At 40.4% G+C, this 17,302-nt stretch overlaps 1 protein-coding gene and 1 long non-coding RNA gene across 4 annotated transcripts in view; both read left to right on the forward strand.

Annotated features, from left to right (window-relative positions):
• Positions 1-3,559, forward strand: part of PIK3CB (phosphatidylinositol-4,5-bisphosphate 3-kinase catalytic subunit beta) — an 85,034-nt gene extending 81,475 nt beyond the window's left edge. For all 3 annotated transcript variants that reach the window (XM_062582875.1, XM_062582876.1, XM_062582877.1), the window contains 2 exons: positions 1,042-1,174; positions 1,985-3,559. In XM_062582875.1, coding sequence (XP_062438859.1) covers positions 1,042-1,174; positions 1,985-2,122 — 271 coding nt within the window. In that variant the 3' untranslated portion in view covers positions 2,123-3,559. The remainder of the gene's footprint in view (positions 1-1,041; positions 1,175-1,984) is intronic.
• A 1,090-nt stretch (positions 3,560-4,649) lies between these two features.
• LOC134144312 (uncharacterized) lies at positions 4,650-13,439 on the forward strand. Its single transcript, XR_009959322.1, has 4 exons — positions 4,650-4,896; positions 5,002-5,089; positions 12,071-12,256; positions 12,761-13,439. It is a non-coding gene; the product is annotated as an uncharacterized LOC134144312 (long non-coding RNA).
• Positions 13,440-17,302: the final 3,863 nt, after the last annotated feature.

Here is a 17,302-nt window from a genome sequence, read left to right on the forward strand (position 1 = left end):
CAGCGACAATGGAAGACAAAAATATGTAACGAGGGCAAACTACTCTCTGTGATCCTACTTTGTTATAGTTTCGTTCCTCCCCCTTATTCTTGCCAGTTGATGGGAGAGTCGTTTTGCCTTCACTTTGCTGTCAGTTTTCCTAGGAAGAATTTATTGACAGAGATGTGTTATTGACTGTTTAGGTATAGCTTGGCAAATCTTATGGCTGCTTCTGGTAGAAAAAGCTATAAATATGTTTGTAATATATGTCTAGGGAGAGACTCATTGAGAGTTGAAAGACAACTGCCAGAGACCCGTTCCTTTCCTGGAGAGTAAAGAAATCGACCTCTAGCTCCATTTAAAAACATGAAGTAAAGGCTATTAGATGACTGTACAAGAGCTGTAGTATTGGGAGATTGGGAGCATTGTAAATAGCAATGGGATTCTGCCTTCATTTGAAAAAGGCTTCAGAAGAGAAATAATTTGTATTTGAAGTATTACTACTTGATCTGAAGGGATTTTCAGTGTTCTGTGGAAGTGTACTGATTACACATTGGGAGAATGCAGTGACACATTCAGGGGCATTAAGGAAGTTCTCAAGTGTCTGCACGGTCTCACAGTTGGTTCAATTCTGAGCATGTGAGTAAAAAAAAGAATAGGTTCGATTAGCAGGGACTATTAAAGAGTTCTTTTTTTTCCATTGTGTATCCGCTGTGTCAGATCATCAGGGTATTTTACCTAACAAATTAGGGGAGACAGGCATATTACCTTTATCTTATTTTTCTTTTCCTGGAGAACAGTGTAGTTCTTAAAGCTTCAGTCTTTTCTACCAGTGTTTTAATGGCTTGTTAGAGGAGTAGGAGACATTTTGTGGTAATGCGGTAAAGGTTTTATGGACACCTCTGGGCTACTTTTTCCTACAATTACAAGTTGTCCTTCCTATTACTAAGCTTTTAGGATGTGTGTTTTAGACCAAATAACAATTTTTGGAAATAGATATATTTGTCAGTCATGTAGATTCTCATGCCTTGTGCTAACTCTGTTTTGTGGTTGCCTATAAAGGTTCCGCCAGTGTTGTGAGGATGCATACTTGATTCTGCGAAAACATGGGAACCTATTTATTACACTCTTTGCACTGATGTTAACTGCAGGGCTTCCAGAGCTAACTTCTGTCAAGGACATCCAGTATCTCAAGGTAAAAATAAGCTTTGTAGCTCAGCAGAGCATACCATTTTTCCAGAACGTGAATTCTGATTCAAAAAGAGGTACGTCTTAATTGTTTTCCTAGGCCAGTTTTCCAAGGATTTCCATATAGATCTTAAAGCTTCCTTTTTCTGCAGTATAGAACCAAGCCTGTACTCTGTCCTAGGTGTCAAAGGAAGCTCTGAGTATGTGTTCTTCTCGACTGTTCTGTAATGAGCGCAGTGTCGCTGCATCTTATATGTAGTTAGTTAGGGGTATTTCACCTCGCAGCTAAATGCAGGAGCACAGAACTGTGAAGAAGAAAATGATTTTCTTAATTCAGATCCCAAAATAGGTCATAAAAAGCAATCTGTGGATTGATAATTTAGTGCCAAGCATAAGATCTAGTGAGATTTTTAGACCAAAAGAACAGGATAGGATGTTGCAGCTTGATCAACTCATACAAAATTTTGCCAGGGGCTGTCTTCAGATTACCTTAATCAGATGAGTTGGCATCTGTCTGTGTGATCGTTACTGGCCGCAGAACTGCGGGCTACTACCATATTCATCAGGAATGCTTTCAATGTTTTCAATAAATTTTAGCTAGAAACTAGACAACATTTTCAAAACAACTTTTGATTCATCTACTTTCCTCTAGTTTTATCTTTAAACCCAAATAATATCACTAACATATTGATAAATGAATAATAGGGAAAAGCTCCAAAATAGAAAAATGCAGAATGTGATCTGTGTTAAGATGTGAAGGGGGACGATAACTGTGGTTGTAAAATTCCTAATAGTGCTTGTTTTCTTACTCTCTTAGGACTCTCTTGCCTTAGGGAAAAGTGAGGAGGAAGCACTAAAACAATTTAAGCAAAAGTTTGATGAAGCACTCCGGGAAAGTTGGACTACTAAAGTGAATTGGATGGCTCATACTGTTCGAAAAGATTACAGATCCTAGAAGATTTTTGGATTTGCACTAATCTGAATGTTACCTTGATAAGTGTTTTAGAAAAGGGATCTGTAGTCTGGACCAACAAAACTTATTTTAAATAAGAAAGAAATCAAAACAGCAACAAAAGAAATGGCCTGAAATAATTTCTGATTCTTTTGCACTCTGCTTCTGAATGCTTGATCCCAAGACTTTCCATACAGATAGTAAACATCCTGGATAATCAGTTCCTGCTGACTTTGCACGCTGAGAGCTACTAGGCATTTTTAAAAATTATTTGGTACTTTAAGGAGATGTAAATATTTGTTTTTATATGTTAGGGTAATATACTCTAACACACTCAGGAGGCTTGAAGACCTCTGAAAGAACTGGTTTTTGTTTCCAAATTGGGACTTGAAACAAGAGTAAAAAAATTTTTTGATAACCTAATCTAGCTAAAAATGACCGTGTTGCGTGTATTTTTCATATGAATTCTGCCATACTGGCACAGATGCATTAATTCTACTGTAAATAGCGACCACAGTATCGTCATACTACAGGGAGCTGCTTAATGTCTTATACTGCTGCCAAAAGAAGTGTAGACAGGTATTTGTAAGATCTGGGGGGTGGGAGGAGAGGTCTTTGAAAATAATGCAGTGTCCAAGTGTTCAGGGTTGCACAGTTTTGGTTCCCTGACATTAAACATGTGCAAAATAAAGTCCTTTAGTAAGAGGAAAGTTAGGCCAATTCCAAACATATCTGAATATCCCTCCTAGAAATGATTTCCTATTCAGCCTCTGGGGCTTTGTTGTCAACTTCTGTAAGAGACAGATCTATTCCGTGTTCAGCAAGGAGTTCCTTAAAGCCTGACATTAAAATTCGTATCTCAGATTAGTTGTGCCATGCAGATCTACTGAGTTATAAATATGTATGGAAAATTTTGCATAGATATATTACACATAGTGATTATTAGAGCATATGTACCAAAAATGAACATATTTGGGAAAGTGAGTATTTGTGGTAAAAGATCAATCCGTAAGACACCAATGAGAAGTCATTAAACTTTTCTTTCTGTATTTATTAAAATTTGCAGTAATATTACTTTTCAAAGATATCTATGTTTAAGATGATTGCTGAAGAAACTGGATTTGTTTTAATTTATTTAGAGAGGTACCAGACCTTTAGGTGCTTAAATGGAGAGCAAATGTGTTATGTGCAATAGGAACTGCTGGTTAAAAGATGTAACATACTGTTTTTGAACATCAGCAAGATAGACTTCAACTACTGCTTGTTCTCCAAAGAACACTGGTAGCTCTCAATTCTTGTTGACGTTTGAAAGAGAATTAAACATGTATATATATATATATATGTTTATACACACACACACACACACCTTCTGACTAAACAGTTGTTTTAAATAGAAATTTTGTTTTATGTAGGAATTTAATTAAAGGTGGTTTTACTTTGTTCAGAGTGAATTTTTTGGTCTCTTTTAAAGGTCAAAGGCCTATCTGGAGCCAAGCTAGCACTTTACATGCTGTCTTGATCTCTTGCCCTCATTCTTGGGGTTTATCTGTCTGAAAAGACCTCTACTTCTAGGATTTTGTAAAAGTAACAAGTGCTTAAATTCTTTTATATTTTTAACGATGTAATAACGCTTAGTGTGCCATGTGTCCATTTTTTTTTTCAGAAGCAGATGGGAGGAAGGGTAAAAAAACTATTTCACAGTTCATAATTCTGAAAAATTATGTCATATCCTCAGCTAATTCACAGTGTATAAATTTGCATCAGAAATCATTCCTGGACACGTTATATTTGAGTTCTTCATTTCAGACAAATGTCTCTGGTATGTCTTGGTGTTCAGGGAGACATAACCTTGCCTAGAGCTCCTGACAGAGTTGCCCAATTCATCCTGAATGCTTGGCATAGGTGTTCAGGTGTATGGTAGGAGGAAGCATGGTCCCATGTTTCCACCTATAGCTAAAGAGACAATTCAGTTCCTTGCTTCACCACAGACTTCTTGGGAAACTTTGAACGAATCCCTGAAGTTTCTGTGCCTTGGGTTCCTATCTATAAAAAAAGAGGAAGCAAAATGACCTCCGGATGCAGGAACCCTCTCCCCACTATACTGCTGGGATGTTGCAAGGAGTAAGGATGTTCTGTATTGCAAGACTTATGGAAGTTACTTTAATGCAGGTTATATAAGTATGTCAGACAATGTGATTTGTTCCCCATCATCTTTGAGGTAGCTCTGATTTAGAGATGATCAGAAAATACTATCTCTACTTTGTATCTGTAATGATTAATATCTTTTGAATGGAAATTTAGAAATACCCTGTATTTGGTTGTTTTTGCCTTCACTGCATTTATTGTTGGCGATTAGTGTGGGACAGGGAAATTAGGTAATAGTTCCATGGTGTATATTGATGTTTGGCAGTGAAAGACAATAATGAGTTTTTTTCATGTAAACTGAACTCATGTTGTCTTTAGATTGCTGAGGGGATAACACACCCAACAAGATTACTTTCCAGGTTGACTTCCTGGGAAAGAACCTTACACTAAGCAGGTAACTGAAGTTTAACTTTGTGACAGCTTCACTTTAAATTTTAAGTGGAGTAGAGGTTTGCTGAATTTTATTAGTAAGTAGATGACCACTTTCCCCAGGTTTCCATGATTTATGTTACCTCTTGTAGCTTGCAGGTATTTGTCTAAAAGAAGCAAAACTGCTTTGAGAAAAATAACAGGAGAAACGGTCTATCCTTCACCATTTTGTCATCCAAGAAGAGAAAGCTGGACATTTTATGGTATCAGTCCATTAATTATTTCTGTACTTATCTGCCAGTATCCAGCTATAGTGTTAAAAAGGTAAGGTAAGTTATGCTGAGTGAGATCATTTTTTTCTTCTTCAGAGCTGTTATTTGAAATGGTTTGCAGAATCCAGGAGATATCACAGGATCAGCTAATAGTGAGAGTTTCAAGATTTTGTTGATGATAACAGTGAGTAAAAACAATCTTTTTAAATAATATGAAAGCTTCAGGAAGGATAGTTTTGTGCAACTGTAAAAAAAACTAACCACAAGCTGGCAGTTTTGATACAAAACACCTTCAGTTCAGATGGTCTCTTGCTATGCTAATTACTCTCCTCCGAATCTACTTCTAACCTGTTTGCATGTTTACATGGGTGATATGACTTTCCTTAAACCAAGCCTGCATGTGCAGATCTTCATTGTATCTGAAAGGGGCAAAGACACATAGACGCTAATTTTGAAAGCATCAACTGGAAATTGGATGTATGCAGTATATATTGTACACATTTGTCTGTTCCACTCTCTTTTTTTTTTTGGATTGCATAATTGCTTAGTGGGTTTGTTTTGTTTCTACAAGTTTGATTCACAAGTCTACTGTTTGAATTGTGAATGATGACAACTGCTGGCCTTCGACTCCTTGTTCCATGCTTGCTTTCCAAGGAAGGAGCTCTTTACTGACTTGTGCCTCACCAGTGGAGTTGATTCTCTTCCCCTTTTATCACTTTTGTCATAGTTTTAGATGAGAATGGTGTGTTGATTGTTAAATCATTCATGTTCTAAGGAATGCCTATGACTGAGCTCATGCATAGATTTTATATAATAGAGCCCAATGTTTCTCTTTAATCTCTTAGAATTATTGAAAGCAGAAAATTAACTAATACAGGCTCTTAGTTATTAACACATCGAGCTATGATCACAGCTTTCCACGGTCATTTCTGAAGAATGGCATCAACCCTGAATCTTCAAGTACGTAATCATTATTTCTATCTTTACTCTTTTACAGTATATTGTATTAATATAATTGTTTCTGAACGATCTTTAAAAGTGGAAGTTCTGTGCTCACATATTGCATCCCAGCTTTTGGCACATTTTCGAAAAATCATTAAATAGGTTCTGTGATAATGCTGCTGAAAGATGAGAGAGCAGAACTATTCTGATGGAACAAGCGTTAGTAGATGCTGCCATATAAGATGGGCAGTGTTGTACTGCTTTTGGACCTCACAGTTGAATATGCCTGTGTTTCTGTAGCAGATGTGCCTTATTCTGGCTGGGCTGACCAGATACAAGCCAGTCTAAGCTCAGGGTAGGGGTTTAATTGCCTAACTGCAACATCACACTGATTATTTCTCAGTGCAATACCGGTCTATTTAGGGCATGTCTGTGTGCAAAAGACCACTGGTAAATATACTCTGGGGGTAGGGTTAGTAGTGAAATTATTTCTGTAACTAGAATATCTTCGCAAATCAGTCACAGTAAAATCATAATAGATAAGAGATTTAGATGGACGTAGGAACTGCAGATCTTTCATCTCTTGGTTTCTTGGTTCAGAAAACTAGCTTTGTCTTTTCTTAGAGAACTTGTTTTGATTGTGTAGATGTGACAACTTTCTCCAGCATGTCCTATGGGAATAGCATGAATAATCTCTTGCCCATGTGGTCACTTAGGGAGCATAGGTAAATATTAGTTAGTTTAGGCATTGCAGAGTCAGCAGAGCTGGATTCTTTAATACATGGGAAGTTGGGGATTTTTTTTATCTAAAACTACGTGGATGGAAGGAACAAACGTAGCCTTAGGAAGATGCAATGGCAGATCTTCAAAGCAGGTCTTTTAACAGCTAAAACAGGAAATACATGGTAATTTTAGCATCTAGTGCTATGGAGCAATCTTAGTTACAATGCTGCTTATGCTGTCTCAGTGTGTAATAAAAATCTTGTAGTTATTTATAATTATTCTGTGTTCCAACTTCTTGACTATCCAGAACAAGGTATGTGTTTCCCAATAAAGCCAGGGAATTTATTTACACCACTCCTATTACTATCTGTTTTTCAAACAGTGTGGCAAAATATCATTAATTGTTGGTGGAAGTGAGAAGAAGAGAAAGTGTTCTCTTTGAATGAGTTGAGTTTGCATACTACTACTATTAGATACTCTTCCAACCTAACAGCCTCCCTGAGGAACTTACCATCGCCTACTTTACAATCTGTCCTCTGATAAAGTGCAAACAAATTTATGTCAGCATTCTGACTGGTAGAATTTGTTTTGTTGTCATCTCTAGAACATCTGGCTAAAGACAGCTCAAATCTTTTAACAGATTTTACTGTATTGAACTATCAAATTTAAAATAATGCTGTTGTGATGAGTCAGCCCTTCATTCTTTCAGCTTGTCACTTGAGCTTTCCTCAGGCAATTATTTGGTGAAATGTTTCCCCTGGGATTGCTCGATGAAGTGGGATTGAGATGAGTATATTATTGCTTAAGTAATTACGTGGTTTACTCTTGGGAAGCCTGTGAAGGATCACACTTCTGAAATAGCAGTCTCAGAGAAACAAAAGGTTAATTCTAGTTTGCTAGGCATCATTTGGCTTTGTGAGCAAGTGAGCAGAAACAATAATTGGGCACCATGGAAACATGGTTTCTGAGGGATTATAACCCTGACATTGCAAGGATTTTTATAAGGTCTATATTTTGGTCTTAGAAGCCTATATTTCTCTTGCTGGAGGTGCTCGGAACCACTGAAACCCAGGCAGAGGTGAGGAACTAGGTAGCAGTTCATTCCTATTTGTGAATCCTGGCCAAGATTTTCTCCCACTTATCATACCTTCTGGACTTTGCCCCGTGCCCCGTTCATTGTCTGAATGCACATAGCTGATCCAGCCACCTGTACAGCACTGGCAAAGCAGCTCATTCCTGGTTTCTGAAGCCATCTCTTTACCCTTCTTTGCTTAGGGGCTGTAGAGTGTTCATCTAGCGTATCACAACGAGGGAGGTGAGTGCTATGGCTTGGGATATTCTAGAGTGTGGGAAAGATGGGTACATGACACTGAATCCCTCCTACTGAAGCTGTTTTCCGTATGAAAAAAGGCAGAATGGATGATATACCACAATTAAAGTACTCTCTAGGGATGGAGAAAAATCCAGATTCCGGTCTCCTTACCAAACATTTTTTCAGAACAAAAATGGAACAGCTCCGAAATAGGAGCAGGAAGGGGAGGCACAGAGACTGCAAGAGCGAGCTTTTTCCCTGTGGACTGGTGGCTTGGGAACTGAGGAAGAGGAGTGATGAAACTAAAGTTCAAACTGTCCAGCCCATGCTGTGTCTGCTATGCTAGATGAAAGAATCCTTAATGGCTGCAGGACAGGAAGCATGGATAGTCCATTCCCCACAAAGTGATGAGTTACTCATCCTGCATACAGGGTTGTGCCAGTTAGTGTGGGAGGAAAAGATGCATGGTGCTAGGCTCAGGGGTGATCTGCTCCAGGGGCTTCCACTACCCACAACCTTTAGTTATGAACTCCATGAAGGTGGATAGTTTTGAGCATGCCTGGACCTCACGTGCTATCCTCCACCTAGCATTGTATATTGGCTAGTCGCCTTGCCGCTCTCCTCATCACTGCTGGATCCAGCCCTCCATGTGCCGTGAAGGAAACGGAGGCAGACGTCTCAAGGTGTGCGATGTGCTAGTGTGCTTAACAGCACAGTGTGAATACTGTTTTATTTAGTGCTGCAATACACAGATATTAAACCTGAAGGAGGCTTTAATAGCTACTTTGTGAGTTGCTGTCATTATTGCTCCTCCTAGGGAGAGGTGCTGAGTAACAAGTTAGACATCAATGTCTATAAAAGTTAAGAAATTCCAGAAGAGAATTTGAGTGTATTCTTCAATTTTTGTGGCTAGGGCAGCATTTAGAAACTTGTCCCCCCCTCAATCAAACTGCACACTCATTACAATTTTTTTAAATGTTTTACTATTCCAGAACACAGACAACATTAAAACATACCTACACAACAAATGTAATACACTCAGTGGTTCTGCATTTAAGATTCACTTTTTCTTCTGCAGCACAATGATAATCTTGTTCCCCTAGAGGAAAAAGAAAACTCTCTGAAGCTGTTGCTAAAACATTCCTGTTCTTAACAGCTGAAAAACTTCTAGCTCCTACTTACAAATCTTTGTTTGCAGATTTCATATTAGTTAAATTAGTGAATAGATGTCTGCTACATATAGTAAGCACAAATTGCAGTATGGTTATAGTTGTGGGTGCTGCATGTAGATGGTGTGAACTGATTGGATCGAGACTTTTGCGTTTTGGACACAGTCAGGTGCCAATAAGGGACATGCAAAAAGTCTTTAATCACTTCTATGTACTTGGTGGCTTTTTGTGATCCAGGTATTAGAGCTGGCGTGTCCTCCTCTGTCATAGTGATCAAGCAGGCTGTGGGCAATGAAGCTGCTTTCTGAATGCAGTGTCTCGCATTTTCGGCAGATAAGGATTTCACATTTTGGACACATTTTCCCAGAGTGTGGCTGCTTTAAAGAACATGTTTCTTCCCGTGCTGGCTTCAGCTTTTTGGAACCTTTCCTGTGTAAACATCTTCTCTTGTCTTCAAAAATCGGACTCCTTCCCTGAGGGCTAGAACTATCAGAAGAAAGAAAGGTGACAAGTTTAACCTATAAATTTCCTAGTTGAATGAGATCAGCAGAAGCGATTATGAAGGATTCGTAAATGAGATGTTGAGACTTTTCCTCTGACACACTACAAGCAAGTGCAATATATGGTCGCCTGCAGGGAACAGGGGCGGACAGAAAAAGGAGAGCAAGTCTGGCTCTGGTGCTGTGACGACACTAACCAGCCCTCAGTTTGGGAACCCAGAATTCGTACAAAGATTGTCACTTTTTAAACGAAACTGTAAAAATTTCTAAGCCAGCTAGGTAGATGGGAGCTTTCCACTCAGTTCTTTCCTGTGCAGGCTTTCTGAGGATGATCGTGTTGTAAGCCCCAGGTATCTGCACGAAGACAATTTTCTATAGGCTAAATTCTAGGCTTCGGATCTAGCAGAGTTCACCTATACTATCATAAACATTCTTTTTCCACTTGCGTGCACTAATATTATACTGGCTAGTAGATAAGCACTATTTTACTCTGGTTTTGAACAGAGATGGAAAGCCTGGAAAAAAAAGCATTGTTCAAATTGTACCTTTTTTTAAAAAAACTATTTTCTTAAAAATCAAGGCTCTAACCTGGATGTTTGCCTATGAGAGCTCCCAAATCAGTGCTGAATTGCATGACTATACCACTGCCAAGATTGTATAGACCCTGACTATTTGAATATTTTAAAAGCACTACCATTCAATGTCTCTGTACATCTGGTACAGTCTAAAGACTCTTTCCATCAGTGTGAGAGTCCCTTGGGAGAAGGCAGCTACATTACTTTTTTTTCAGATCAAGCTGGGAAAAATCCTTATCTGTCACTTCCAAATAAACACCAAAGTCTGGAAAGCATGGTTTTATTGCTTCAGTTGAACTTACCTGCATCTGGAATGCGTGTTCCAGTGAAATTATGGAGAAAGAAACTTCACAAACAGCTATAATTCACTAATTTTGTGGATGTTCGTTGCCCATATTTCCATTCCAGTTCCCTCCAGTACAGCAACATAAATTCCAAAGCAAAGCCCCTGCTATCAGTTATTCTTCAACTGGATCAGTGTAACTGAGAGAAGAATCTGTCTCTTGATATCATTCCTGGCGAGTGACTATACTTTAATCTGTGTCAAGCTTGTGACCAGCTGCTGTGGCTATCAAGCTTAATGTAGTTAGCTGAGAAATTGCTGAGACTTGCATGCACTTCCTGCTAAGACAGTAATTTTGTGCTAATTACCAAAGACAGACTCTTTTTATGAGATCTGCTTAGAAAACAGCTTTTGTAGTGGCTAAGGGAAGATGCTTTTTCAAAATCACCTCTAATTTTTGCATGATGCATTTACAAATAACATCAAATACGTAGACCCAAGAAGAAAATTCCAAACCCCATAAGAATGGTGAAGATACCTCAACGCTAACATGTGCAAAGCAGTAAACTCAGGCTCAGTTTTGCCTCTTTACTTGCTTCAGTGAAAAAAGAGTTTTGCAGTGCTTGTTTTTCTCATAAGTAATAAACGTAAAGGAACTATTATAGAAAATAAACAGTAATTATCCCATGACTCAAGAAACGGGCTAGCACTGTGTTGAACACTAATTTTGGGTGCTGCTCGTATGTTGCCACCACGCTGTCAGGTATACCGCGGAGCTAGGGATACTGGTGCAACTGAAAATTCTAACAGCATTAATCCTAGAAACACTGTCCTGAGTTGTCCCAACTGGCAGGGTTAGTAAGTACACAAAAGTATAGGGATGCTGCTGTTCCATCTCCCCTAGATCAGTGGAGGAAGTGTAAGGAAACGGCTAAAAGAAAAAAATGCAGACATGCAAGTTCAGGAGATCTTAATTTCGGGAGATTCTTAATTACGTACTTCTACCAGCGGCTTGCTAATTTTTAGGTCAAGTTATTTATCCCATAATGGTTTCCTAGTTTGTGAAATAGATAATACCGCAGAAGTAAAAAAAAGGTGTTTGTGGCTCTTTGAGACATGCTCTGGAAATATGTGTAAATAACTTTCTTGGTTAAAAACGTATACAAAATATAATCTGAGGTATACTTACAGTTTATTCTTAGGAGACTTAGAGAAGAGACTCAATCCAGAAAATCTTTTTTTAAATAGCCGCTCTCTCTTTCTCCGGCTGTGCTTCCCATCTCCTTTGCTTTCTTCTTTAACGTCTTTCTTTCCTTTGTGCCAGCTCATCTTATCTGTCATAACAATAGCACCTGCTTAGATGAAAGCAGAAGTCTGAGTAGCTTTTCAAAACAGTGTCTCCTTTTACGGCACTGCACCTAGTAAAGCCTGGATCTGTTTCCTTACAAACCTGGAAGTCCTGCTTATGCAGGAGGTTTAGAAGAGATCAGTGAGCAGCCGCTTTCCATCAGATGGAGCAAATACCTGTTTGGAGAAATCCTGCAGACACAAGGAGACTCTGGATGTTCTTATTTAATCACTATTCTGTGTAATTATGGAAAGTAGGCTTAGACATTAAATATAATAAATACTTTCCTCTACGTGCTCTCTTTCACGATTAGGCTAATTGCTGAAAAAACAGAAAGGAGGAGGCTCATCTGATAAAAGAAACTAACCAGAAGCTGATGAAACTGTTTCGTGCAGAGAACAGAAACAGTCAAACAAATGCTGTGAGATGGAACAAACATCACAAAGCAAAAGCCAGAAACCTCGGAAGATGAAGAACCTGCAGGGGGATTTTAGTTAAGGTTTGGAAATTGTTTCCTCTTTCCTTTGATAAAGCATTTGATTAGTCTGCATTTCCGCGTTGCGTTGCTGTGTCTCCAAGCATTATCCCTTTGGCCTCTCTGATTGAATTAGTCTCTCTGCTCTACATTTGATAGTTAGTAATTGCATTAACTTTTGGTGGATTGACTTGGAGGGTAGCCCTCCCTCCCTCCTGACCACTGGAAGCACTTGGTCTCTTTCTACTTATCTCTTGTTCAAAATACTTTCCACGTAGCATATTCTAAAACAAGTCACACAAACGCATTTTGTAGGATGAAAAATAAAGGTGACAGCCATTCTGAACTGTGCAGTGTTCTGATTTTGCTTTCCTCTCACCTCCCACTGGCTGTAGTTATGCAGAACTGTACACAAAAGCCTGGTTTAGTTCTTACAGTGTATATACACAGGTAGTAGGATCTTGTTATGCAAATTCTTGATAGGATTGGACCCTAAACTAGTCTCTCACTGTTCTAATTCTTTACCAGAAACACATATTGACAGATTTAACAAGAAGATGAAAATACCTAGAAGGAACAAAGTGTGACCAGCTCTTCGGTGCTCGTGCTTGGTAACAAGAGACCCAGCTTTCTAGCAGAACATAAATAACCGGCACCTACTTCTCCTACAACAGTAATAGAAAAGACACTTTTTTTTTTAATGAAAGATTACGAATAGTTCACTGACCCATATGAGGAAGCAGTCACTGAAGAATTACTTCACTACTGAAGAATGAGCAAACGTTTTGAATAAGAGAAATGACATACACCAAAATTAAAAGTCTTGCCTGCAATTCTTAATTTGTGATAAAATAATCTGCAAGTTCAAGGCCTGTTTTGAGCATACGGTAATGTTGAGGTGAAGCTTTGCAGAACAGATCAATCTGTGGCTAAAAAAGAGCAGCATCTGAGGAGACAGGAATCTATCTCATCTTTCAGAAATGAGCCTTAAAGGCTTCTCGCTGCAGGATCTTTCAGCACTAATCCCTCTTGTCTGAAAGATCAAGAAAGGAAAATGTAGCACTGAAAGTGCAGATGTAAGTATATGAAAATTGGTGATCAGGAATATAAGATGCATAGAAGGGGTCTTTTCTAAAGTCTATTAGTCAATAAGAAAAACTACTTTGGTCATATATCGTATACTATTTAATTTGTTTGCTTTCTATAGATGTGGTTGCATGGCTATGTTCAGTGTCCAGTGCAATTCTAATGATGTCAAGGGAAATTCTTTCTATACTTTAAGTGTGTGCCTGAATATGTTGCCAGATCAGAAGATTTGGATGCTTGGTTATATGAATTAATATGAGTGGTTGGTTTTTCTTTCTTCCCTGCTTAAACCTTGTGACATTTGACTACTATTATTTCCAATGTATTCATTAATTGCCCTTTTTTGTCGTTTTTTGCTACTTAGCAGTAGAAATAATGGTGCTTGATTACTTCAGCTCAAAAAAAACAAACACAGAGCTCCTGCTTTATTACATTGTCAGTCTATAAGCCTACACCTTTCACAGTGACCCTTTAATACAGGAATCTTACTTGAAGATTCGAGAAAAAATGATTTTTTCTTCGGATAAAACAACTGAAGATCTCATAACAGCGGTGGACAGCATTTTCAAGAACGTCAGAGCGTTTTCTATAGGTTGTCCCTAGTTAATCGGAAGGAAGGCGTGCTACGTGCAGGACTTCACATGTCAATAGTGATTTGCATTGGTGCTTGCCGATAATTTTTTATCCCTGAACTATGGAAGCAGCCTATTGGTCCCTCTGTAACTGCTGCCCTATTTGTAAATACGGTCTCAGCACCAAAAATGAGTTATGGATAGGGTTTAAAAAGTAAGCTAGAGAGAGGACTATTTCTTCTACCCAGGGAGGCTTAAAACACAAGAAACTATTTTCCAGAAGCAGAGCGTCTCTGCAGCCAGCTCTCCAATTGCAGCAGCGCCCAGAAACTCTGACCCAGCTGAGATTCCCTGTGGTAAAAAAAAAAAAGCACATAAAGAACAAGGACCAAAACTTGTGCCAGGGACCGTCATGCAAAGGCACAGGGCAAAGGATGCGTGATGCTCCCCTCAGAGAGGAAAGGACGTGACTAGTCAGCTGGGAAAGTCTGTGCCAGACTCTTGGATCCGCAGGACCCAGCTTTTCTGAGCCTGCTCTGAGTCCGAAAAACACAAAGCAGCGGTTTGGACTAATTCTGGTCATATTCTATTTGTCACCACCGGGTGTCTCTGTATCTCTTCCCACACTAAAAGGCTTTGGTAAGCTGCAACCCTTTTCATGGGAATGTAGGGCTAAAGGAAAATGTCCCCCAGCTCAGCTGTGGATTTTCCCTAGGTCTGTGAGCCTGTTTGGATTGCAGTGATGATGCCTCTGTCAACTGGTGGGAATTTCTTCTCTAGCAAGTAAGGCCACGGTGCAATGATGTGTTCAGTTGGGTTTTAAGTGCTTCGCCCTTACCAGGTGCAGGAAAGCTGTGGCCACATGATGTAGAGCAGTGGTGTCGCAGGAGCTCACTCAGCTGCTGCGAAAGTTGTGTTCCCCTGTGCTGACCCGCTCCCGGCCCCTGCGGGCAGTCTGCCTGTCCCTTTTTAGCTTCGTGCTTATAAAGGGTGTCTTCTGCCTGCCTTCGGTCAGATCAAGCTGGTGTAAAGTCAGCATAAACACTCTCCTATATGCTCTGGATAACTTGACAGAAATATAGCTGTGTGCTCGTACCAAATGTGGACCAAGCTAGTTCCACTGTTACTAAGGCTGGACCAGTACAAGAATTCAAAACCACTTGAAATACATGAACTTGGTTACTAAGAGTTCATGAAACAGGGCTGCATTAAATTTTGTTTACTGGATTATATATCCTTTCCTATCGCCTAATTCTTCCTGATGAAAAATCTCAGCAATCTGAGCGGAATAGTCTTCATTTGCATAGGTCTGAAGTTGCTGATTGTGTATTACTGTTCCCCACCAATGCAGAGCGTAACAACTCCGCTGTTGCAGCAGATGAAATCATTGCTCCTTTCACGTTAGTTTGCCTCTCTAACTGCCCCTAATACAGTAATCAAATAGTGTTTAACTTAGTTAACTTGCTCAGTCTGGACTACAGCCCTGCTGCTGTGACCTTTTCCATGCGAAACTACTTGAGGAATGGAAAAAAAAATAATGATCTACGTGAGAGTTTTCTTTGTGTTAATAATATTAGAAAATGAATTCAAGGGTTGAAATGAAACATAGGCCCTCCCAGACCTACAGCCAACCCTCAACAAAACACGTTTGGGGTTTTAGGAGTCAGAAGACAATGTGGCTGGTGGTCCTAATATTGGGCTTAATCCTATAAGCATGTGTTGGTGTATCAAGACACTATAAGGATATCACATAACTATTTCTTTATCTAAAGTATCTGAAAAGTAAACTCTCAGGAGGAAAGAGCAGTGGAACAGTTACAGTTGAGAAGTGCTGAGCTGACAGATCTGAGGATAGATAAAGATTAAAGCTGGTCAGGAATCCTTCCAAAATGGCTTTTCATTAGGATAGGTCAACTTGTTGAAACTCCAGCTTGTCATAGAGTTCAGTTTGAACTGTTTTTTTACATCAGGGCAAAGTTTCTCTGGACTGGGCTGTTACAGGTGTGAACACCGTATGTGATCAAACTCACAGTTTCCAGGGACTGGAAAATGAGGCCAGGTGTAGAAAACTAAGGGTGAAAGCCCATTCCTAAGTGATATTTATTTATTCATGCAAATAAGTAGCTCCAATAGAAGAGACAGGCAGAACCAGCCTTCAGTAAGGGTAGTTGTAGTGAGTGTTTAATGCAATGGGAGAGCGGAAGGAGGTGGAAGAGTGGTGCCTGGGACTGTCTTGGCAGGCTCTTGGCAAGGCCTTACTCCGAGGTGTCTCCCGTGAATCCCAAGGGGCTGGTTCCCCTCTAGAGCTCATGGTCTGGTGCTTACCGCTGAATCAGGCTGTATTCCCGTCTGCACCGAGCCTGAGGAAACAGCTATGTGTCCTGATATCTGGGCTGTGTACCGCTGCTGTGGGTGTTCTTGTGCTCCCTGCTTGCTTTTTCTCTCCGTGAAAACCCTTAGATGATATCAAGTTCAGTAGCTGAGATTGGTGCTTTGCTCAACCCTCTCCTGGAGGCTCTTACCTCTGCCAGTTGGTCTGAGGAACAAATTGTCATTTTTTTCATTTCTAACACCCAAGAAACACAAAGAGGATTTGATTTGATGCTGCTGCTGTATTTTATCCACAAGACACTCAAGATTTGGAGTCTAGATACTCCTAAATCTCCTCTGTGTTCTGGGTATACCTTTCCCTTACCTGGGTTAGATACCTGTTCTTTAAGGGCTTGTGTTAGCTCTCACTGGAACTGATGGGAACTTATTGAGGGCTGTGACTTTTGGAGGTCCTCTCTAAGTAAAGTTATCAGTGTTGGGCTGTAAGATTAGTTACTACTTCTTTAGAAATGAACTGTGAGGATGTTCTTCCTCTGTGGCCTCTGTTTGGACTTGGTGGGCTTGGTTCGAGTACACAGGAGCATGTTCTGCTCCAGGAGGAGCTTTGCTGTGTGCAGGAGGGGATGCTAATGTCAGCGATGGGGGATCGAGGAGGAGATGAGACGCCTGGACCTACGCTGAGTGGGAGATGAAGCCTGCAAGAGATGAAAGCCAGGCTCATGGAGACTGTGTGTCACCTCAGAGACAACCAGATCAGCCCGACTGGTCGCTCTAGCAGCTCATCTACACTGGTTCTTCCTATACGTTACGCGTCGGGATCTCGGTCCTGACACAGCTGCTGAGGTCTTTTCCCAGGCACAGGTGCCGGCCCACGGCGGCACGGCCGGGCGGGGACACTGCGCTCCTCTTCTCCGCTCTGGAGCGCGGCGGAGGAAGACGCTGCCACAAACACCGGAGCGTTTTCTTCCAGCCGGGCCGGGCCGAGCCGAGCCGAGCCAGGCCCGAGGGGCGCGGAGGCGGCGGCCGCCGCCTCCCGCGCGGCGCAGGCGTGCTCGGCAGCGGCCGCCTCCGCGCAGCGCCG

This window comes from Rhea pennata, chromosome 9 (genome assembly GCF_028389875.1).
Source record: "Rhea pennata isolate bPtePen1 chromosome 9, bPtePen1.pri, whole genome shotgun sequence".
Lineage (NCBI taxonomy): Eukaryota > Metazoa > Chordata > Aves > Rheiformes > Rheidae > Rhea > Rhea pennata.